Below are 23220 nucleotides of genomic sequence, written 5' to 3'. Positions count from 1 at the left end.
CTCCCTCCAGCCTGAGCCTTGGCTAGCTAAGGGGTGGGAGGGACTGGAGATGAGTTGCTCCTTATTGTATCCACCGCGCTGCAAGAATTCTTCTCCCCCTCGACCCCCACCTCCTCTCCCTCTCTGGGCAGCTCCAGCCCTGTTCCCCGGCACCCCCCCCCCCCCCCCCCCCCCCCCCGTCCCCTCATCACTTTCTTCCTTTCTAGGGAGAGGAGGGAGCTGTTCAGGCAGCGAAGGGGAGCCCCCGTGTGTCTAGAAGGCCTCTCCCCACCCCCACCCCGTGTGAGTTTGTACTCCTTGGCATCCTTGCCTGGGTTGGGTGTTGGGGAGCTCAAATTGCAGCTACAAACTGGCTGGCAGCCAGAGGCCGTCTATTTAAAAGCGCCGGCTCAACCGGAGCCCGTAGTCTCTTTGGAAACTTCTGCCGGGGGAAAAAGCTAGGAAAGAGCTGCAAAGCGGTGTGGGTTTCTTCCTTTCCCCCCCCCCCCCTCTTCTTTACTACCCTCTCCTCCGTTTGCACCTTTCTTCGGGCTTCTCGCAGAACCTGCGAATTTCGAAAAGGTGCTAGCAGAGTGGGAGAAAAGAGGTGTTAGGGGGTTTTGTGTGTTTTTTCTTTTTTTTTTTTTTTTAATTTCTTGATTTCCACATTTTTCCTCCGCCTTCGCGGCTGCAGCCGCCGCCTCTTACCTGTTCCGCAGCAGCCGCGCGCTGCTGGCAGCTGAGGGTTAGAAAGGAGCAGGGTGTACTTTGAGATTTTAAACAAAAATTTTGAAGAAAAAATCTATTTTTCTCCCGCCCCCCCCCAACTGCCTCTCTCACAGCCTCCGAGCTCTTTTTTTCCGGTGGTTGTTGGGGGGTGAACCATTTTTGGCTCCCCCGCCGCAGTTCTGACCAGGTCAGACTCGTGGGGAAGGGGATTTGTTTCTCCAGCCTCCGATTCCTCTGCATGCACCTGGCGCTGCTCCCTTTCCCCCTACCTGTTGCAAGTCTGTAATCTTTGCAATTGAGACTTGCTTGCAGGCACTCCAGCCCTCCATCGCTCCCTACATTTTGCAATTGTCCGGGGGAGGGCACCTGCTCTACCTGCCAGAAATTTTTTTCAAAAAAGAACATTGCTCCGCGCTCCCTCCTGGCCCCTCTCTCCCTGCACTCTCGCGCTCCTGCCCCGCCCCAGGTAAAGGGGGAGACTCGGAAAAGATGGTGCTCACCGCGCTCCTCCTGCTTCTGGCCGCCTGTGCGGGGCCGGCCCAGGGTCTGGGCTCCTTCGTGCACTGCGAGCCCTGCGACGAGAAAGCCCTCTCCATGTGCCCCCCCAGCCCCCTGGGCTGCGAGCTGGTCAAGGAGCCGGGCTGCGGCTGCTGCATGACCTGCGCCCTGGCCGAGGGGCAGTCGTGCGGCGTCTACACTGAGCGCTGCGCCCAGGGGCTGCGTTGCCTCCCCCGGCAGGACGAGGAGAAGCCGCTGCACGCCCTGCTGCACGGCCGCGGGGTTTGCCTGAACGAAAAGAGCTACCGCGAGCAAGCCAAGATCGGTGAGCGCGCTCCGTGTGCCAGGCAGCTACACGGCGCACGGGCGGGGGCGGGGGGGTGGTGGTTGTGGGGGGGGCACGGGACAGGCTGGCCCCGCGCGCTCTGCCCAGCAAGTGGCTTAGAGCCGGGGTGCTGGCCGAGAGGAGGGCGGGGAGGGTCCCTGCACTTCGGAATCGGAGCCCCAGCCGATCCTCCTACCCCAGGAGTCGGTCTAGCCGAGCCTCTCCGGGTTTTCGCTCCTTCTCCTCGTCCCTACCCCCACCTTCTTCACCCCACCCCTCCCCCCTCGACTAAACGGCGACTCTGAGCTCCTATTTCTTCTTTAGATGCAAATCCTCAGGTACTCAGTCTCCAGTCCGGAAGTGTGCATCTTACATGATCAACTCCCTCTCCACCACCCCCAATATGTTGTGGGTTTTGTTTTTTTTCTGAACTTGAAAAAAAAATGCCTTTTGTTAAAATATTGCTTCAACTGGGGACCTGGAGAGAGAGGCGTTACCGGTTTTCGGTGCTAATTCTACCTTTGTCCCTCCTAGCCCCCCACCCCCTTACCAGTCCCTCCTTGACGTTTCTATTCTCCTACCCCGCCCCCCCCGACACGGGCGCACACGCACACTCACGTGCACACATAGCACACGCACGCACGCACCCTTGGTAGCTCTTGCCTTTGGGGCGGGGGCTTTGATGCCCCTCCCACGTGCACACTCATTGCTCTTGACTTGATACGATTGACTGGTCGTATGTAAAAGATACTGAAATGCAAACTATCTCTTTTTCCTCCCAGGAAAGGAAAGGTGACTTTGGGCAAGCTCAGAGGCGGCGGGGAGGTGGAGCAAGTCGGGGCGGGGGGGGGGGGGGGGGGGGGTAGTGAAGGAAAGGAATGGGAAAGGTGGGCTTGATGTTCCAGGGCTGGCTGTTCCTGAATCGAACTCCTTTCCCCTGCTCCTATTCAGATTTTACCTAGGAAGAAAGGTAGATATAGGGCTGGGAAACAAGAAGAGATGTGAAATTCAGACACCGCGGCTTCCCCGCCAGTGCTAATCCCCCACGCTGTCGCGTCGCCCCTCGAGCTCTCAAGCCAGATCACAAGTGGGTGTGGTGTAAATGGAAGAGGGGCCCTGGAAATGCAGAATGCAAAATCAAGGGGGCGGAGACGGAAAAGCCACGCACCAGGCGCCTCCCCTCCACCTCCAAGTAGCCCCGCCCCCAGGCTGCCCCGCCCCCAAATTCTCAATTCTGGAGTTTAAAAGGTTGACAGAGGTGCTTGTTCAATTGAAACAGTTCTGCTTCCTCTTGGAAAGTTACTTGATTTTTTTTTTTTTAAGTTTAATGAACTATACACAAAAGTCTAGGTTCTGAGCATTGGTCCTCCCCCAAAGGGGTTAAGACTTGGCTAAACTGCATTTATTCTGTAAGGTATTTTCTTACTGGGACAATGCCTTTCCCTCCTATCTCCGTCCATTACGAGCACCCCAACACGAGTTGTCTTAACTGTAAACTACAGACACTCTCATGTAGGAAAGGAGTGCGTCTGCGGTTGAGAAGAGAGGCACGAGAGCTTTCCTGGGCTGGACGTGGATTCCCTCAAACCTTGCAGGTTTTGTCTGTCCAGCTTTGCAAGAGGTAGCGTTTCTCCAGTTTACGGCCAGCAAAAAAGGGAGAGGGCAATGTGCAGGTCCCGGAGGCCCCTGAGGACGGTTGGTGAAGTTATTTTTATTAAGAGCCAATTTTCAAAGGCGGTCCCGCCCCACCTCCCTTCATCTTGTGAGATGTGTGGAAAAGCTTAGCACCGGCACCGAGGGGGGGAAAGGCATGAATCGATTTCCTGGCTTGGGAGAGAGAGCTCTGGGTAACAATCCGGTCACAGCGAAAGTATGCAAGGTATCGCTTGGCCGCATTCTGGCCCCACTTTTATTTGCCCAGCCGTGTGGTTGGTGTGATGTGGTTGGTGTGGAGGTTGAGGGCGCGCAATTGCTGGGAGAGCAAACTGGCGCATCCAACTTTCCAGTTCAATCCCAACCCCTCCCCACCCCCAACACACACACAAGGGCTTTTGTTCCAAGCAAGATGAGATGCCCTTTAGACTTCTCTGCAGCCCCTTCCTCAGCCCCCACCTTCAAAGTGCCTTGAAGCACGGAGCGGCCTCCCCCTCCTCCCCCCACCCATCCCAACCCCTCTGAAAGACTCCACCTCGCCTAAAGCAGGTGCCTGATCCGCTCCGGTTGCTGGATGGCTGCCCTTGGCCGGTAGCTGGAACTGACGCCTTCTTCCCGGACAGATGGGATGGGAGTGGGCCCTCCTGGCTGGAGTTTTTCAGCTTGGGTGGGTCTCCCAAAAGTTGGAGATGGTGCAGCGACAGTACTTAAAGAGAGGGAAACGAACAGAGGAGAGGGAGGAGAGTGTCGGCTCCTTTGGCCAAAATTGCTGACCCCCGACATCCAACCGCCACGCCTCTCTACCAATATCGAGCAGTGTGAACTGGGATTTGCCCCTTCCGATGTAAATTTAGAGACAGACATAGAGGATGTATGTATATATACACATATAGCCAAAAATATGTGTATGCAGAGACAGCTATAGGGTTTTTTCAACAACAACAAAAAATAGTGCATTTCTAGAATCAGAAATGGGGAGCAAAGGAGAGAGAGATGGCTAGCCGCCAAAGCTTGTGGGAGGAAGAGAGCAGGGCAGGCGGGGACTGGTGTTTTGCTAGGCGCGTTGCTGGGCAACGGGAGAGGGAGTGCGCCTTCGAGCCGGGTCCTGGGAGCGCTCCGGGCCCTGCATTTTATTTTGGCCAGTTCAGGGGCAGAGACAGATATAGAAACAGAGGGCAGTGTGTATGAGGGCTGGAGCTATTTATCGGACCAAGCTCAATAAATATGGGTGAGCTGGGTCGAGTCTGGGGAAGGACCGAGCTTTGCTCTGGCATTCTTTGGAGAAAGAGCCTTGTGGCTTTACCGGCCCACATACTTTACCCGTGTCTGGAAGATCTCTCTTGTGCTTGTGAGACATTAAGTTTGGGATACAGGGAGATGTGGGTGCTGGGTTTCAGTTCTGTCATTGAGAAATAAGAGGGGAAGAGCAGAAAATATGCTTCTTGGAAAGAAAGAAAAATTACCTAAATAAAAATGCATTCAGCCTTTGCCTCTTTGAGGGATTTGGCCCTCCATCACCCTGGCTTCCATTCCCAGCCTAGTCCAAATGCCCTGTTGAAATCAAGTTCCAGGGTTAGGTTTATTGGCCAAATTTGTGTCTGGATTGAACAAGATGATGGAAAACTGAAGGAGCCAGATTCCTTTCCCACCCCTATCCCCTCCCTTTGAAACAAGTCTTTGAGAGGCTGGTTGTGCCCTGAGCCAACCAAAATGGGAACTGGGAAGACAAGAAGAGGGCGCTTTTAACTTGACTTTTCTTGCCTCCCCACTTCTTTCCCTTCCTCCTCTTTCTGCTGTGTCAGCTCAGACTGGAAGAGCACGCACAGTTGGCCACAGTGAGAGTTCATTTTCTTTCCATTTCTCTTTTTCTCCCCCCTCCTTTCTTATCCCTCCCTCCCATCCCACCGCCTTTTCTATCCCACCCCCTTCTGCATCCCCCAACTCCAAGACATCCCCAGGGGGCTTAGCTTTTCAATCAGAGCAGCTGTGCTAGTCCTGGGGCTCAGGGTCGGATTTGAGCAGGCAGGTGGGCTTGCAGCTGCAGAGGAGGACCGGGCTGACCTAGGAGCCAGGGGTCACCAGAAGGTTACAACAAAGGGCATGGGAGCAGGAATCCCCACGGAATCTCCTCGGTCCCCTTAAGGCGGGGGAGGAGGGAGGAGCTGGCAGGAAAGGAAGGTGATTTTTGTCTAAAGCTTTTACTTTGTACTTGAGCGATGTATTTAAAACTCTGGGTTATTTAATGTTTGGAAAATAAAATTTTGGAGAAGGGAGCACCGCACTCCAGGCCCACTGCCTCCAGAAACCGGAAGAACATCGTAAACAGATCAGGTACCTATGAGATCCCACCGGAAGCGGAAGTGAAAAGCAGAGAATGGCTGCCATGACGTGGATCCTATCTGGTGGGGTTTTGTTTGCATGTCTGTTTCGCATTCTTACTATGGTAGGTCGAGAAGTTACCATCCCCAGAGACCATCCTTCAATTGTAACCTGGCAATATGTTCTCCAAAACAGTAAGATTTATTACATATCTGCAAAAATAAGTAAGCAAATAAACAAAAACAGTTCTAAGCTTCCACTCCCCTCTCCCTCTACCCACAGAATTCCCCATTCTAGTTTCCAGCTCCAATTCTTTCCATGATTTCTATTATGATGTCTTTTTCTTCTTCTTTAATATAAATCCAAAGAAGTGACTGGGACTCTGTATCAGAGGTGAAGTAGCCCTTCCTGCCTGGCCACTCAGCTTAGCTAGGTTTGAGTGTCTCTCCAGGAATTGTCTGGGTATTGGCCAAAGAATGCTACAGCTGGAAGGGACCTGCCATGATCGCAGCACCTTGGCAGTCAGGCCCTCATTTTACAGATAAGGACGCTGAAGCCCAAAGTACAAGTCACAAGCCTAGAATTAGGTGCTGGGTTAGAGGCAGAGCCAGGGCTAGAGCTCAGTCTTAGAATCTGGTTGAGCCTAGTCCTCCTAGTCCTAGTTCTGCTCTTCCTGGCTTTCTACCTTAAGTCCCTGGGGCTCTGGCCTGGGCCAGGTCTAACCTGCAATGAGGCCTTTGGCAAATATTACCCACTGCTGTCATCTCATTGCAGGAGGGGCAGAGGGGGCATGTTGTGAAGATGAAATAAGAGCTCAGGACTGGGAGTGCTCCGTTTGAGGAGAAGCAAAGTGGCCCCAAAGTGGAGAAAGCAGTACCCCTTTATTTTCAGTCTTGTTCTATTCCATCCCCTTTTCTGCACGGTCTTGCAGGCAAGGCTGGCTTAGGCGAGGGATTTGGTGCGGGATGGGGGCTGCGGCGGGGCAAGGAGGGTGGAAAGGGGTGTGTTCAGCCCAGACTTCAGGCCCCATGTGCCAAACTTCATTTTCTGAATGATAGGGAGCTGTCCTGATGTGGGCAAGCAGGCAGGCCCTCGCTGCCCCTTGGCTGAGCAGCAATCCACAGTCTCTAAGGAGCCGGCTTCCTGTGGTAACCAGCCTCCTCCAGCAGGAGCTTCCACAAAGCCGGGCAGCAGGATGTTGAGATCCGAGCTGGGGTAGGGTGAGGTGGGATGAGGGAGTGATTGGGCGATTTTCACATCAGAAACAGAGAGAGAAAACCACATGCCACAAAAGTTGATAAGAAAGAGAGAGAGAGAGGATCGCCAGGTTTTTTAACAGTCAGAGCTCTTTTTGAAGAAGAGGCAAGGAAGGCCTCCAGATTATAGCTGGAAGCCTCCAGTTGACCTGAGGAGTTGTTGAGCGCCATCCTCGCATGCCTTGGAGGCTGCGGCAGCTGCTCCCTTGGGGGAGTCCCAAGAAGGAGGCAGATAAGATAAAACTCTCTTCCCAATGGGTTCGACCACCAAGGAAGTCCTGGAGGGGGTTCTAAAATAAATGTGCACGCTCAGTCGTGTCGGACCCTGTGACCCAATGGACAGAGTAGCCCGGCGGGCTACAGTCCATGGGATTTCCCAGGCACGAATACTGGAGTGGTTTCACATTTCCTTCTCCAGGGGATCTTCCCCACCCAGGGATTGAACCTGAATCTCTTGCATCAGCAGGTGGATTTTTTTACCACTGACTCACCTGAAGCCCCTTAAATAGGTAGTCTCATTTTTTTTTTCCTTTTTGGTGGGATTTTCCAGGACCAGGGATCAAACCTGTGTCTCCTGCATTGACAGGCAGACTCTTCACCACTGATGCACCAGGGAAGCCCCTAGGTTATCTCATTTTTGATCCCCATCCTAAATCATCAGAGACCAGCCCTTCTCTTGCCAAATCCTGAAGCAAGATCCAAATTGAATTGGCACTCAGAATCCAGCCCCGTGTGACCTATTCTGACTTGCAGTGATGTTCTATGTGGGTCCTCGTCATCCTGAACTGTGTAGATTGTACCAGTAAAGCTGTACTGAGCATGCTCCCCAGTCTCCCTGTCCCTCAGGGAAGATGCCTCTCATTCCAGACCCTTCAGAGCAGCACTGTCCAACTGAAGTACAATATAAGCCACATACAGATGTCATTTCAAGCTTTCTAACAGCCACATTTTTAAAACAGGTAAAAAGAAATAGGTGAAATGAAATTTAATTGTATATCTTTTCAGTATATCCACAATAATATTCGTATAGATTCAAAATAAGCCATTCTAATGAGCTATTTTAATAAACCATTTAATAAGCCATTCTAATGAACCACCTGACGTGGAGAACGAACTCATTTGAAAAACCCTGATGCTGGGTAAGATTGAAGGCAGGAGGAGAAGGGGACGACAGGATGAGATGGTTGGGTGGCATCACCGACTCAACAGACGTGAGTCTGAGTAAACTCTGGGAGTTGGTGATGGACAGGGAGGCCTGGTGTGCTGCCGTCCATGGGGTCACAAAGAGTCAGACGCAACTGAGCGACTGAACTGAACTGAATGAGCTATTTTACATTCTGTCTTTCATATTAAGTCTTTGAAATCTGAGGTGTGTTTTACATTTACAGCACATCACAGTTCAAACAATGAATTTTCATTGGGAAGAGTTGATCTGTATTTTTAGGTTTCATAAGATTTACAGTTGAAGAAGTTGATTCATATATCTGAGCTGTCCCACACATATTCACAACTTTTCCGATAACCAAAGGTATTGGTTGTCTAAATTAATTTAAATAAAATAAATCTTAAAAATCAGTCCCACTGGCCACACAACTGAAGTGAAGTGAAGTGTTAGTCACTGAGTTGTGTCTCACCCTGTTTGATCCCATGGACTGTAGCCTGCCAGACTCCTCTGTCCGCGGGATTCTCCACGCAAGAATGCTGTAGTGGGTAGCCATTCCCTTCTCCAGGGAATCTCCCCAACCCAGGGATCAAGCATGGCTCTCCCACACTGCAGGCAGATTCTTTACTGTCTGAGCTACCGGGGAAGCCCTAGCGTCAAAAACCGCACTGGCTAGTGGGCACCTAACCAGACAGGGCAGAGGCCGCCAGCAAGCCCCTCCCACACCTGTGAAGGGAACCTGTCTCCACTCTCTGCTCTTGCTCCAAAAGAGTCAAACAGGAAAAGAGTCTGAGCCTTAATTGCCAAAAAGGACATTGTTTGACCCCTAGCAAGTCTCTCTTAGGAGGACCTGGCCTGGGGGCCGGGCGGGGCGGTGGGGTCGTCGACCAGAGTCCAAACAATCTGCTCCCTACCGCCCCCTTCTGGTCATGCAGGGCTTTCCAGGGAATTTGGCAAAATTGTGCTGTTCTGAATGGGCCGTGATGAGTTGCCAGTGGGAGTGTGGCCAGGTCGGAGAAATGGCCCCTCACTTCCTCCTCTTCATTATCTCCCCTAACCCCATTGAAAGGCTGCTCCCCACCTCACTGCTCCATTACCTTCTGGTTTGGGGGGTGCATTGTTGCTGTTCAGTGGCTATGTCCTCTCTGACTCTTTGCCACCCCATGGACTGCAGCATGCCAGGCTTCCTCAGGGGTGCGTATAGGGAACAGACACAGACATTTTTACTGAGCATGCTCCACCTTCCCCAAGTCTAGAGACCTGGTTGGAGATACTCATGCTGGGTGTTGTGCATAAGTATGTATTTCTCATGTGTAAATTTATCACCAGCTGCTGCCCAGGGGTCAAGAAATGTATACCAGAGTCACGGCCCTGCATCCTAGTTCGTCCTCAGGGAGAAAAAGTGAGGAGGATCGTTTCTTTTACCTAGAGGATGTGTGAGTGGGACCCCATTCTTTCATTCTAGGGAAGGGTCACCAACCTGACACTTGCCACATCTACACTGTGAAAGGTAGTAGGTCACCTTTTCTCTCTCCATCCTTAGGGAAGGAGACCTAGTGCCTTAATGCAGCATGAAGGAATGAGGTTACACAAGGGACGAACTTCCAGGCAGTGTTCTCTAAGTGGAAACTGCTTCTCAGAAGCACTTGGGTAAAGTTCCTCTCACTTGGGGCTGGCAACCTAGACTCCCCGGGGACAAGGGTAGAGCCATTGCTTCCCAGCAGACCTTTCTGCAGTCCAAGGCGCCTGAGACCTCGTGATCTACAAGCAGACACCTGTCAGCCACGTATCACAGCCACTAGATTTTTAGTTGATGATGGAAACAGGGGAGGTAGGAGGCAACAGAGTCCTTACAATGGCAGAGACCTGTACTGAGAGTTCACTAGCACGTAACAACTCATGGAATCCTCATAACCCTATGAAGAGAGGGCTGTTGTCATCCTCCCCATAAGTCAGATGAGAAAACTAAGACAAGGAGAGGGGAGGAAGCAACTAAGAGAGGGCAAAATACACCTGTACCCAGGATTTAGTGAAGCACTGCTAGCAGCCCCATCTTCCACTCAAGAAGGGAGACTGACAGTCAAGGGCTGGGAGTCCAACTCCTGATTCTGTTTATCTGCTTTGCTGTAGGTGTCTTTATTTCCCTGCTCAGGATAGAGATGTTGGTTTTCCTGGCCTGAAATGGAGAGGGGGCTGTAAAGGAGCTAAGAGCTGGATAAGCCTATTGCTCTCAAGGTCCAGTCACTGACTCTCTGAATCTGCTCCCCACCTTTGCCACGTACCCCAAATCAGCAAGACTCCCTCCACATGTCTATTTGCAGCTCCTCCCTACCTGCAACTGTTCCTTTGGATGACAGTTGTGTGGATTTCTTTTCCTCTTGCAAAGTCCGTGCTCCTTCCCTTTTCAGCCCATAATTCAGGTGAAGAAAGAGCCCAGAATATGCATGTCTGTTACTGACCACAAAGGAAAAGGAAACAATTTTCCAGGAAAGACTGGGGCAAGGCAGGCCCTGGTCAGGGATGTCATGGGCAGGGCTGGGGATAGTGCAGCTCCCCTAGGAGGCTTCATAGCCCTCCCTACGGTCCCTGTCTCTTTTTTTTATGCAGAGACACACAATGTAATTCAGTCTGTTAGCATCTGCAGCTGGGAAACAGTCAGACTTCAGGAGGCTAAGACATGTTTCACATTTTTTTCAACAGTGAACAGTTGATCCATCATTTTCCAGAAGCCTCACGTTGTAGCAAAGAGCAGGAGGCTACAGGTTGGCTAGGAAACAGGGCAAAGTGGGGAGGAAGCACGGAACATCCAGCCATCCCCAGGCACGGATCAGGGCCCTCCGACAAGCTGCCCAGTGGAATTTTCTGCAGGGAAGGAAGTGTTCTCAATCATTGCTGTCCAGCGTGGGAGCCACCACCAGCCATGTGTGGCTATCGAGCAATTGAAATGTGCCTCAAACAACTGAGAAGCTGAATTTGTAATCTGATTTAATATTTATTCTTTTCAATAGACACATGTGGCTGCTGGTTATCGTACTCAATAGCACAGTCTTAGATCAAAGAAGCCCAGTAAATGTAGGGGACCCTACTTCTTCCCGCTCCTGAGGCCCACCTCTCTGCCCCTTGTTCCCTCTGTAGTAAATTCCTGTGTTTAAAGGCAGATCTGTGGGTGACATGACCCCCCAAGGCATCCACTTAGCTCCAACATGCCGCAGCTAGCCTTGCAGAACTGCCACTAGACCTGCACTTTGTCCCATGAGCCGATTCACACATCTCTCCATTTCAAGATTCTTTACTGAAGACTATGTGCTGGAGAGGCTAAGATAAATGACAAAGTTCTGCCCTTAAGACGCTGACTGTCTGAACTCCACAGGGGGAGCTAGAATGAGAGCTGGTGGATACCCAGCTCCCCTTTTCATTTCTGGCAGAGAAATTCTGGGCGAATCCCTCTTTCCTTCTGGCAAGAAAAAGAGACTCTTCCTCTCCCAGGTCCAGGTGGCCTGGCAAAGCCCTACATCCTTCCTGCACTGCGAGTTCCAAGTATGCCGCAGCTTCTTCAATTTCTGTAAGCAAAGTTGCAATATCTGATCCATCCGTTCTTCTCTAGTTTTGACTGTTAAGTCAAGACAGCATGGGAAACAACGACCAGACTGGGCCCAGGCTGTTAATGGTGCCAGGGTAGGACTAAGAGCCCCAGGGTAGAAAGTTCGATCGTAGTTTCAATCATAGCAGCAGGTCTCCGTGGCGGGCTTGGGGAGGCAAGATGCATTGGCACTTGTGCTGTGAGGAGTAGTGCCCCCCCCCAACTGGGGATGTGTCTGAGTCTGCAGCAGCTGGGCATGCACCCAGACACCCTCAACATTCACTGCGGAAATTCTCTGGTGGTCCAGTGGTTAGGACTCAGCGTTTTTACTGCCAGGACCTGGGTTCAATCCCTGGTTGGGGAACCAAGATTCCACAAGCTGCACAGCAAAAAAACAAAAAGTTCACTGGGACACGAGGATGACACAGTCCTCAAGCAGCTTTTCGGGTTGCCAAGGGCGGTGCCTCAGTGGATGTTGTTGTATCAGTATGAATGGGCAGCATCTTAGGAATGAACCAGAAACTGAGTTGGCTGCCCTAACACGGCAGGGCTGGTACCATCAGAGAGCCAGCTGGCAAGACTAGGGGCAGAACAGAGCAGAGAATCAGAACTCAGCCTAACGACAACTATCAGGACGCTGCGAGAGCCCTTGCTTTCTTGACACTGAATTAAAGGGTCCTGCCTCCACAGCTTCCCAGAGAACGGGACAACAGTGAACACTCACTGCAGAATCCTTTCGAAAGGACAGCTAGAGATAGGAAGGGAGGTCCTAGACCTGCTTACCTTCTTTCCCTCATCATTATGCTTGCATTGTTGACTGAAGAAACAGCCAGGGTTTACACACTGATGGCCTTGTCCCCTCCCTGCCATCCCTCGCTTCACGTAAGTCCTTCCCAGTCTATGCACGTCCATCTTCCTGACTCTAAATGCATGCTGAGAGTGGAAGGCTGGGGTGGTGGTCAGAGAAGTAAGAGAAGGAAACCACAAAACGTTCCAGATTTTAAAACTGCTTACAATTCCTACAAGGAAGCCTGCAGCCATCAGTCTCCTCCGCCACCTACTGGCCATATGCAGGTACTGACCTGCCAGTTGACAGTTCCAGAACCTACTGCATTGTTAAGTACCCGAGAGACTGCTATTCACGTGCAGCGCAACTTCACCAGGAAGTCCTAAATCCTTTTGCAACCCTGACCCATTTTCATTTGATGAAACACCTCGGGAACTGCCAGTCTCCTTTGCTTTGAGTTATCTAAAATCTAAACCCTTCCAAAATTGCAAGCCTGTTTATGACTCGGCCCCAAAGCAGCTGAGTAGGCCTAGCTGGCTCTGGCATCCCAGCTCCAGTCTTACTTTCCAGCCCTTTAATATTCCAGGCTCCTGCCCTGGCTCCAATCCAACTTTCCGCTGTCTCTCTGGAACCTACAGGTGACCACAAGACCCTGATTAGTATCTGATACTTGACTCCCCCGCTGCCTAAGTAATAGGTCCCATGGGGTTAAGTGGCACCAAAACCTGGGAAGCACATCAAAACTTTAAGCCTGCCCTTCAGAAGCAGCCCAAGAGTCTGCACACTGGGGAGGGAACCCTGCCTTGGTGAAGCCAGGGGAAGGACAGAGGGTTTGCAAAAGTATCTGGAGTTCCTTGGAGAATGGCAACCCACTCCAGTATTCTTGCCTGGAGAATCCCCATGGACAGAAGAGCCTGGTGAGCCACAGTCCACGGGCTCAAAAAGAGTCAGACATGACTGAGCGACTAACACAGAGAAGGTAAAAGAATCTACATTTTGTTCCCCAGTATTGCCCTTGCTTAGTCTCAAGGCTAACACCTTCACAGGAAAGACTGAGAGAGGTCTAAGTAAATTGCCCTAAGTTTCTTGAACCATTGTGAACAGCCCGTCCTCCTCCCAGGAAAGGTGACTCCAGGTTCAGGGCAGCCCACAGCACTTCTTGAAGATCCTAAAATATGAAGGGTCTTGAGAAGAGCTGCCGATGGTGGGGTGGGGGGTGGGGGCCATTAGCCAATGCACTTGCACGACCACCAAAGCCAGAGCCAGAAGCTCCATGAGAGAAGGTGCAGCAGCATCTGGAGGATGACACCCTCTGACCAAAGGGAGACAACAGGTGGCCGAGGACGAGTGGCACCCTCCCCCCAGATGTCTCTAAGAACTAGAAAGAGCGCCACTGGGATGGAAGCATGTTCTTGTGGCCCCAGGGGAAAGCTCACCCTTCTTCCACGCACTGGTCAGCACCCGGCTGTCTGGCCCCACTCCCCCTCCCTTCAGCTGGTTACAATCTTAGCTGGGAAACGGGGTGGCCGTGTACCCGCACAATGCTCCCAACCTTTCAATGGCAACCACCTCTTGCCGTCTCCTCTACTGCACGACTCAGGTGACAGTCAGGATGCTTGGTGATGTCCAGGGAGGCTGAGTGACGTGTCAGGTCACTCAGTAAGATGGGACCAGCCCATGGTCAGCTTTTCCTCTCCTCACCTACTTCTTCCAGATCGGAGCCTCAGGTGTGGGCCTGAGTTACTAGATAACAGAGCCCTAATCTTTCACTTTGTACCGAGTCCCCCAAATCAGCTTGTTCCACCCTGCCTCCTACTCCCATCGCAGCTCATCCCACAACCAAGAAAAGCCGGTTTATGCCACAACCTCACTCTGTCAGCTAATCCACCAAGGGCTCCATTCTATGGGCCCAGTGCATCGCCATGTTGGTTCATCATCCCAGTGGGTTTTGATAAAGTAGAGGCAGAGCCCAGGGCAGGACATGGTGGGAGAAGGGAGTGAAAGGCCAGAAGGGGACAGAAATCCTAGTGCTGGGCTCTCTCCAGGGAGTGCCTGCCCACTCTTCTGCTGTGTGTCTCCTCCCACCTTCTTCTCCAGAAACTACGTCCCTTCTCCTGTGGATAAATACCCAGATCAGCTAACCACCCAGAACACTGCACACCTCTGGAGGCTTCTTTAGGGCGGGGAGCTTCCCTAAAGGGGCTTAAATCTGCTGGACATCCATTCAATTAAGTCTGACAAACCCTGAGCCTAGAGAAAAACGGGTGCTCGGGTGCTTTCTGCCACCTGCCATCCTGACCATATGAGGCCGGGTCTCCAGATGCCTCCCTCATCACACACCTGGAACTTCCCCTGGGCTGAGAACTCCTGCCCTGGGGATATGCAACTCCTCTCACCAAACTGCTCCCTCTCCACACCTCTCCTCGCCTCCTGGGGAGCCCAGTGAGAGGAGGATTTCCCTTCATCCCTGGTGGCTCAAATGGTAAAGAACCTGCCTACAGTGCAGGAGACTGGGGTTCCATCCCTGGGTCAGGAAGATCCCCTGGAGAAGGGAATGGCTGCCCACTCCAGTATCCTTGCCTGGAGAATTCCATGGACAGAGGCGCCTGGCAGGCTACAGTCCATGGGGTCACAAAGAGTAACTAACATTTCCACTTTCTGGGGACACCCCAAAGCCCTATTTTCTTTTTCCAGAATTGAAAACGAAAAGAAAGCAGGGAAGACAGGGCTCCCTGCCCCTGCCCATCCTGCCCTGCACCTGCTCTGGCCCTGGGCATCCTGGCCATGCCCTGCCCACCTGGGAAGAGCAATCTGGGTCTGGTGGGGTCAGGGAGCTGAGAGGAGGGACCCAGGGGAGGGTGCCTGTAAGAGGAGAATTTCATGGAAATCTGTGGACCAAGAATAGGCCAAAGGCTGGGGGGTGGGGGTGGAATTAAAAGATCGACAAATAAATGGACAAAGTCCTGGTTCTTTAAAGGTCATAAGTCAGCTAAGTATAGACTGTCACCAAGTCACTGCTATATATAGCCACTCCAGCCTCAGCCAGCTGTCTGCCGCTCTTGGCCGGGAGCTGTTATGTCCCAGGTCACAGAGCGCAGGGCCAGCTCTGAGCAGGGAGCAAGGCCTCAGGCCCCTACCCCCACCGCCTGCACTAATGCCCTCCAGATCCCATATTCTGGCTCTCCAGAGTCCCTTCCTCCTGTTCTCCCTATGATTTCCTCCCCCACCCTGCTAGCCCAGACACCCCAGGGCCCTCCTGCCCTCGGCTCCCCAAATGCAGATGTATTTCAACTCCAACAGTTCCAAAAGCAGGAAGATCTCACTAGAGGATGGACTTGTCCATGCCCTGACAATCCCTTTTCCTCTGAGAGCCTCGACCTCCAGACAGTGTTCTTACACCTCAGCCCCCCTCCAGCCACTTCCCCATCTATTTAGCTAGCTCCACACCTTACCACTACCACCAGACAGGGCCTTCCCTGATGTCTCAGGTGGTAAAGAATCTGCCCACAATGCAAGACACTTGGGTTCAATCCCCAGGTTGGAAAGATCCCCTGGACAAGGGAATGGCTAACACACTCCAGTATTCTTGTCTGGAGAATTCCATGAACAGAGGAACCCGGCAGGTTACAATCCCTAGGGTCATGAAGACAGGACAGGACTGAACACTTCCATTTCCACTTCCCAGCAAATGAGTCCCTTCCCTGCCCCCAGACTGCCCTCTTCCTCCTGTGTCACTTCGCTGCTTGTGTCAGCTTGACTTTCCCAGCCCTCTCCTACTCCACGAAGTCACCCTTGCTTTGCTCTACTGGACTTTCTGCCACTCACAGGCGTGTGGGCTCGTGTCCTGATTCTCATTCCCCTTTCGGCAGTTTGGGCAGCCCCATGAGGGTGCAGAGAGCCTGTCTCCTCGCTCCAAAGCTTGGAGCTCTGGCCTCCGCAGTGTTGGCTCTCAGCCGGCAGACGTTAATCCTCCACCCGCTTCTCCCCGCAGAGAGAGACTCCCGTGAGCACGAGGAGCCCACCACCTCCGAGATGGCAGAGGAGACCTACTCGCCCAAGATCTTCCGGCCCAAGCACACCCGCATCTCCGAGCTGAAGGCTGAGGCTGTGAAGAAGGATCGCAGAAAGAAGCTGACCCAGTCCAAGTTCGTTGGGGGAGCTGAGAACACCGCCCACCCCCGGGTCATCTCGGCGCCCGAGATGAGACAGGAATCCGAGCAGGTGAGGCCCAAGGACCCTCTCTCCATCTCCCTCTATATCGGCACCCTCAGTCTCTGCCACCTACAGCTTTTAACCTGGCCCCCAGCTGTCTAAATGAGCGTGTGTGGTAGCACTTTATACACCCAGGGGTCATGGCAGGGGAGGCAGAGGAAGACCTTGGGTAGCACCTAATCTCGACAAAAGGTGGTGACTTTCCGTGCAGACCCTTGACCCACACACCTCGGCCACTGCATTCTGCACGTCTAGGTGACTCCCTGGGGTCTGGCCACGCCTCTCACGCCTCCGATCCGCACACAGGGGCCCTGCCGCAGGCACATGGAGGCATCCCTGCAGGAGCTCAAAGCCAGCCCGCGCATGGTGCCCCGCGCCGTGTACCTGCCCAACTGTGACCGCAAAGGGTTCTACAAGAGAAAGCAGGTACGTACGTGAAGCTCCTTCTCTACAAGAGAAAGCAGGCCCATCCAGTGCCCCCAGCTCCACTTACTGAAGAGACTGGACACCTGAAACTAACACAGCTCTGTAGATCAACTCGACTCCAGTAAAACTTGGGGAAAAAAAGAAAGCCGGCATGCCCGGTCCCATATCTCATGTTCAGGGCATGCATGCTAAGTCGCTTCAGTCGTGTCCCACTCTGTGCAACCCTGTGGACCCCATGCCCGCCAGGGTCCTCAGTCCATGGGATTCTCCAGGCAAGAATACCAGAGTGGGTTGCCATGCCCTCCTCCACGATGGAACCTGAGTCTCATGTCTCCTGCATCAGCCAGTGTGTCCTTTACCACTGACGCCACCAAATCTCCACCTCTAAATGCCTGGATTTCTGTATTAACAACACTGTGTCCCCAAACACCAGTATCCTTTCTCCCACCACAATCATGACTGACCCCATTCCCACCTACACTGTAATCTATTCATGTTTTAATGATTCACCATAGGTACCTGAGTTCATCTAAAAGGAAACTTTCTATCACTGTGTCACAGCCCATGTTGTCTGTGTTATTTTCTGATACACTTACATAAACATATGGGGCTTCCCAGGTCGTGCTAGTGGCAAAGAACCCACCTGCCAATACAGGAGATGCAAGAGACGTGGGTTGGATCCCTGGGTCAGGAAGATCCCCTGGAGGAGAGTACGGCAACCCATTACAGTATTCTTGCTTGGGAAATCCCATGAACAGCATAGCCTTATGGGGTACACTCCATGGGGCCGCAAAGAGTCGGACGTGACTCAGTGACTAAACAACAGCATCTAAGGTAGAGCTCAAGAGCCAGACAGCTTTGGGTGAATCCTTGGGTATCCTGCTTACTAGCTGGATCTTCTTACCCCAGTCCCTTTGGCTCTAGTTTATTGTGTAAAATGGAGAAACCTATTGTTCTCACGTGATTATGAGGAATAATGGAGTCATCTTTGTAAAGCACTTAGAACAGTATCTACAGTATAGTTAAGTGTTAAGTAGTGTCTTGCATGTGGTACAGCTATACAAGTGGTGCTTTTTATTATTATTACTGTTATTTAATGGGTTCCCCGCATAACTCAGTCAGTAAAGAATCTGCCTGCAATGCAGGAGACCTGGGTTCGATTCCTAGGTTGGGAAGATTCCTTGGAGAAGGAAATGGCAACCCACTCCAGTGTTCTAGCCTGGAGAATCCAATGGATAGAGGAGCAAGAGTTGGACACGACTTAGTGACTCAGCCACCACCACATTATCTAATAATTTAATTTACCATCATTGTCACCGTCATGATCATGATCAAGTTATGTCGCTCTCTGGAGAATACCAAGTTGGAGGTAAAAACCAACTTGTTTTGGGTGACATAAGACAAAGTTGTAAGAGCTAGCCGAGGACAGGCTGCCTAAATGAGCACCTTTCGCTGGGTTGTCCCATGCAATGTGGACACCAGAACCCCAAGGGTTGGGTGTTGATGTTGTTCAGTTGCCAAGTCGTGTCCGACTCTTTGTGACCCCATGGACTGCAGCACGCCAGGCTCCCTGTCCTTCACCATCTCCCAGAGTCTGCTCAGGCTCATGTCCAATTGAGTCGGTGTTACAGTGGCCTCAGCTCTTTGGGGATGAGAGTCTGTCTTGGGGCAGGGAAGGCAAAGGGTCAGGGAGGGGCAGAGCCTCAGGATACAGCCATGCTCACGGCCTGTCCATCTCCCCACCCCAGTGCAAACCTTCCCGTGGCCGCAAGCGTGGCATCTGCTGGTGTGTGGACAAGTATGGGATGAAGCTGCCAGGCATGGAGTACGTGGACGGGGACTTTCAGTGCCACACCTTCGACAGCAGCAATGTTGAGTGATGCGTCCCCTCCCCATCTTTCCCTCACCCCATCCCACCCCCGGCCCCGACTCCAGCCAGCGCCTCCCTCCACCCCAGGACGCCACTCATTTCATCTCATGTAAGGGAAAAAAAAAATACATATATCTATCTATTTGAGGAAACTGAGGACCTCGGAATCTCTGGCAAGGTCGCAACTTTGAAAACGGCAACAACAGAGATGTGAAAAGCTAAGGAGACCCCCCCCCTTTTTAAAAAAAGGTTTTCTTTTTGAGGCAGTTTGAATGAACAAGGAGGGCAAGAGAGGAAGAACAAGAGAAAGAGAAGGGAGGAAAGCAGACGTGTGTAAGAGAGGGGAGGATGAGAGTCATGAGGAGGAGAAACAGAGCTTGGGCCAGAAGCATCCATCTTTACGTCCAGCCCTGGCCCGAGTGGGGAAGCCATCTGGCCAGGAGCAAGTGCGGCCCTAGGTATGGCCTTTGATGCCACGCTTGGAATTTGCCCAGCTTGGATGGGTCGCAGGGGGAGAGAGAAGCAAACAGGTGCCAGTGCCTCTCCTGGGTCAATCTCCTGCAGCCAGCAGCTCGCACGGCTCAAGCCCTGTCCTTCCTCTCCTCCCACCTCGGCACTGTTCTCTCTCCCTCCAAGTTACAAAGGAAAAATGCATTCCATCCTTCTCAACACAAGGCCGATTCATACCTGAGTGATACTAGATGGTAGGTGTTCCTAAAGCGGATCCATGAATATGAAGAATATGTGCGGATTTCACTCCCCATGCAGACTCTGAGAAATCAGGCCACACTCCGATAGTGGGAAGACATGTGCTTCCAGGGTGGCGGAAACTCAGCGCCGAATGAAGCCTGTGGTTTCAGCCCTTCATTGCATCCAATTCGCAGCTAGCACAGCCTTCGTGGGGGAGGATAGGCTGAAACAAAAGTGGGCTTGTATTTATCTACAAGGCTCCATATAGTCATATATAGGCATATAAGTCTATTTTCTTTATTTTTTTTTTTTTACCCCTTTCTTCCTTCCTTTCTGTCAAAGGTTTGCATTAACTTTTCCAAGTAGTTCCTCTGGGGGCTAAAGAGCGTCCTTATTCTGGGGAAACCAAGAAAACCCATGTTCTTCTAACACAATCCATAAAACCAGTTTTGCCTGCCTCCCATGAGTGGCAGCAAACTCAGCCCTCTGTGGGACACTGTGTTGAATTTTTTTTTTCATGATTTCCCATGTGCACTTGTGCTCATGTGCCACCAAGCCAGGTCGGTGAGCACACCCAACAGTGTGCCCACCAAGCTCCCCAGGATGTCACATTCACCTTTAGACCCTTGGGAAGCTACTGTCTCTGGACCCTACACCCAGAGAACCCAATCAGTCCAAGCTCAACCCCCTGGTCCTGCCCAGCGTTTTCATTTCATCTGGACAGAGCCTGCATTTGGAAAGCCTCCCTCAGCCTTCATGCTGGCAGAGCAGGAGAGAGACTGAAATGAGAGATGGCCAAGAGGGAGATGGAGGTGAAAAGTGTGAATACGGGGAAACAATAAAAGTGATTGTTCAGGCCAGAGTAGATGGAGAAAAGAGCAGACAGCTGGAGAGACAGAGGGCTAACTGCCCTGTCCTAGCTTTGGAGCAAAGCAAAAAGAAGAGGGGACAAAGCCAAGAGACACTTCCCTGGGTCCCCACCTGATAAGCCTTCTGGGATTTAAGAAGGAGAGAGGTTTAAGAAGAAGAAAAGGAAACAGGTTGTAAGAGAGAAATGAGTTTAACCCAGCCCTGTGAGCCAGAGAAGGTGAGAAACTTTTGGTGGGTTCTAGACTGTAGGAGCTGGACAGGAACAAGGATAAGCAGATACCAGCCATGGTTTGGAAGGGACGAGTCTACGAGCTCACCTGCCCGCCTTCACCCTGCAGGAAGGGACGGAGGCTGGAGAGGCTTTCAAGCTCTTGGTCCACCCTGGCCCCTTCCAGCTTCCTTCCTGGGGTGGGAGATGGCAGAAAAGCACAGAACAAGCAGTAAATGGATACTTTGGGGGAGCCAAGATTCTGAACCAAGAAAACTCCCATCCTCTGCTGACTCCCCCCACCCCCGCAACAAATGGGCAGCCCTGATGGAGAACTCTGGCCAGGAGACGGGGCTTGGACGCAGCAAAGGAGACCCTCTCTCGCTGTGAACACAGCTCACTCCACTCTTCTCCAATGACATGACACGGTGGAGACTACTCCAGCATCGAACTTGGGGACAGTGAAGAGGAACAGCTAAGGAGCAGAAACGCTTTAGCTGGTGGCAAGCCTGCAGCTCTGGGATTCGGTAGGGGAGTGTCCCCAGCTCCCCCGGAGTGGACAGTCAGCTGGGATGGCAGAGGCGTCGATCTTCACTGGACAAAGGGCCTGATGGGATGGCAGCCGTGAGGACTTCCTTGACCTGCTGTGTGTCCACGTGGCCCCTTCCTACGCCACTGTCCCCAAACCCCCGACCCACACTTCAACGTCTTAGGCCAGTATTGTCAGCCTTTCCCACTTCACTCTTCTCTCCACCCATTCTTTCTCTGGATCTTCAGCAGTCATCTAAACTGGGACTGCCATGTGGATACTGGGGTGCCATTCCCCCTAAGACTGAGCCAGGAATTTGCAGACCCCACCCCACCACCTCCCACCAAGGCCTGGACCCAGTTCCTGGTTCCTGAGAGGGGGCCGTCTTTTCCTCCCACTGTTTACTGGACTTTGAAGGGGCCTCGGCTCCTTCCATGGGCTCTTTGCAGTCAGCCACAAGGTGGGGGGTTAGGGCCTGTTTTAACGCCACCCCTGTCTTCAGATCTCCAGAGCTCACGCTGACAACCCCAAATCTGTGAGTCTCTGCTTGCAGAGGGGGTGGGGAGACTCTGGTCCTCTGGCCACTCCCTAGAGGATGCTGGACCTTCAGACAGAGCCCAGGGTGGGAGGCCAGGGGGAGGGAATCATTGAGGAAAGTGAGGCCTCTCTGGGCAGGGTGGTGAGCAGGCAGGTGTGGCGAGCTGCCAGCTGTGAAGTTCCAAGCAGGGACCTTCTTGACCACAGGCTGCCTGTTGGCCACTGTCTGCTCACCCAGAGGCCGCAGGCTCCAGGTTTTCCGTAGCCTCAAATCTAAACATTGGCCCGCAGAGCCAAGAGGAGGTCTCTTCCCACCTCCCTTTGACTCAGGCCTCACTCCAGCAGAGGAGACCTGTCTCCACCACTGCCGCCAGGTGACTGAGGGGGTCCCAGCCAGGACTGACCCCCCGCCCCGCCTCAACCCGGGGAAAGCAGGCGGTCTGGGACAGAAGCGACTTGGACATTTCTCAGACAGCCAGGCCTAGAGAGACAGGCCTGGAGACATTCAGCCCCAACTCGGAGAATGACGGGAGGCCCTGCACGGTCCCTCCTCCTGTCTCCTCACCATTTTCCCATCACCACCTCTGTGGTCTCCATGGTAACCCAGTGGGGCCAACCTCCCCTGGGGAAGCGGGCCTGGACCACCACTCTCCCACTGCCCAGTTCGTCAGCAGCCACAGGGCTACCATGCGGCCACCAAGCGCCCCCTCCACGTGGGGCAGTGCCCCACCTCCATCCGCTTAGCCCCCACAGGGCTCCAGCTCAGATGGGAATTACAGAGAGGAGTGGGCCGAGGAGAAGCAACGCCCCGGTCTTGGAGAAGACACAGTTGGCTTCCGAGATTGAGGAGGCTGTATTTTGAGAGGAGGTTGTACTGGGCGTTGTACTGTCTGTTTTTAAAACCACTAAAGTGCAAGCCTTATTTTGCACTTTTCTCTACTTTTTTTTTCTTGTAGGTTTTTGGTGTCTTTTTTTAAGCATCCTTTCTTGGTTCCCTAATGGAGTATATAGTTTAGCTATTTCCACAAACTCTGGCCACCTCTCTTTAACTTTTTTTGGATGGAGGAAAGGGGAGGTGGGGGGTGGGCAGCCACTCTGCACCCATTCACCCCACCTCTCTGGTCCCCCGGCCACCAGCCTGAGTCCCGGACCGTCCACCACCATCATCACACAGTAGCCCACATGGATAGACAGTTGTCAGACAAGATTCCTTCAGATTCCGAGTTGCCTACCGGTTTGTTTGTTTTTTTAGACAGCAATAATCACAGCACATATTACTGTAGTTCTTTATAGTTTGACATACATACATACCATAGTGCTATTCTCTCCTCTTTTTTTTGTTTTTGACTTTCCTGTTTTTAAATAAATGCTCATAATCTTTACTGGTGAAAAGGATGAAAAAAAAAAAAATTAACCAGCAAACAAAACCTGTTTGTGGAAAAAAAAAAACGAAAAAGCGGGGGAAAAAAAAAATCACCTGAATGTGGAAGAGCTCGCCTCCTGTTTAGTGTTTTGTACCTAAGGAAATAAAACAAAACAAAAAACCCCTGAGGATCTCACGTTTTATTAAAAGAAGTGAAGATTGCTGTA

General features: G+C 52.3%; 1 protein-coding gene across 2 annotated transcripts; it reads left to right on the top strand.

Annotated features, from left to right (window-relative positions):
• Positions 1-643: 643 nt before the first annotated feature.
• On the top strand, positions 644-23212 carry IGFBP5 (insulin like growth factor binding protein 5). Of its 2 annotated transcripts, none has more exons than XM_052655680.1 (4): positions 644-1531; positions 16280-16509; positions 16807-16926; positions 18675-23212. In XM_052655680.1, exons 1-4 carry the CDS (start codon positions 1198-1200, stop codon positions 18804-18806), a joined length of 816 nt encoding a protein of 271 aa, XP_052511640.1. In that variant the 5' UTR covers positions 644-1197; the 3' UTR covers positions 18807-23212. The 2 variants fall into 2 exon arrangements, with proteins under 2 accessions (XP_052511640.1, XP_052511633.1); XM_052655673.1 differs by having other exon boundaries at positions 16756-16926.
• The last annotated feature ends 8 nt before the right edge of the window (positions 23213-23220 follow it).

The sequence above is a fragment of the Budorcas taxicolor genome, chromosome 2, assembly GCF_023091745.1.
Source record: "Budorcas taxicolor isolate Tak-1 chromosome 2, Takin1.1, whole genome shotgun sequence".
Lineage (NCBI taxonomy): Eukaryota > Metazoa > Chordata > Mammalia > Artiodactyla > Bovidae > Budorcas > Budorcas taxicolor.
Note: the sequence above shows the minus strand (reverse complement) of the source record. Positions and strands in the feature narration are given on the sequence as shown.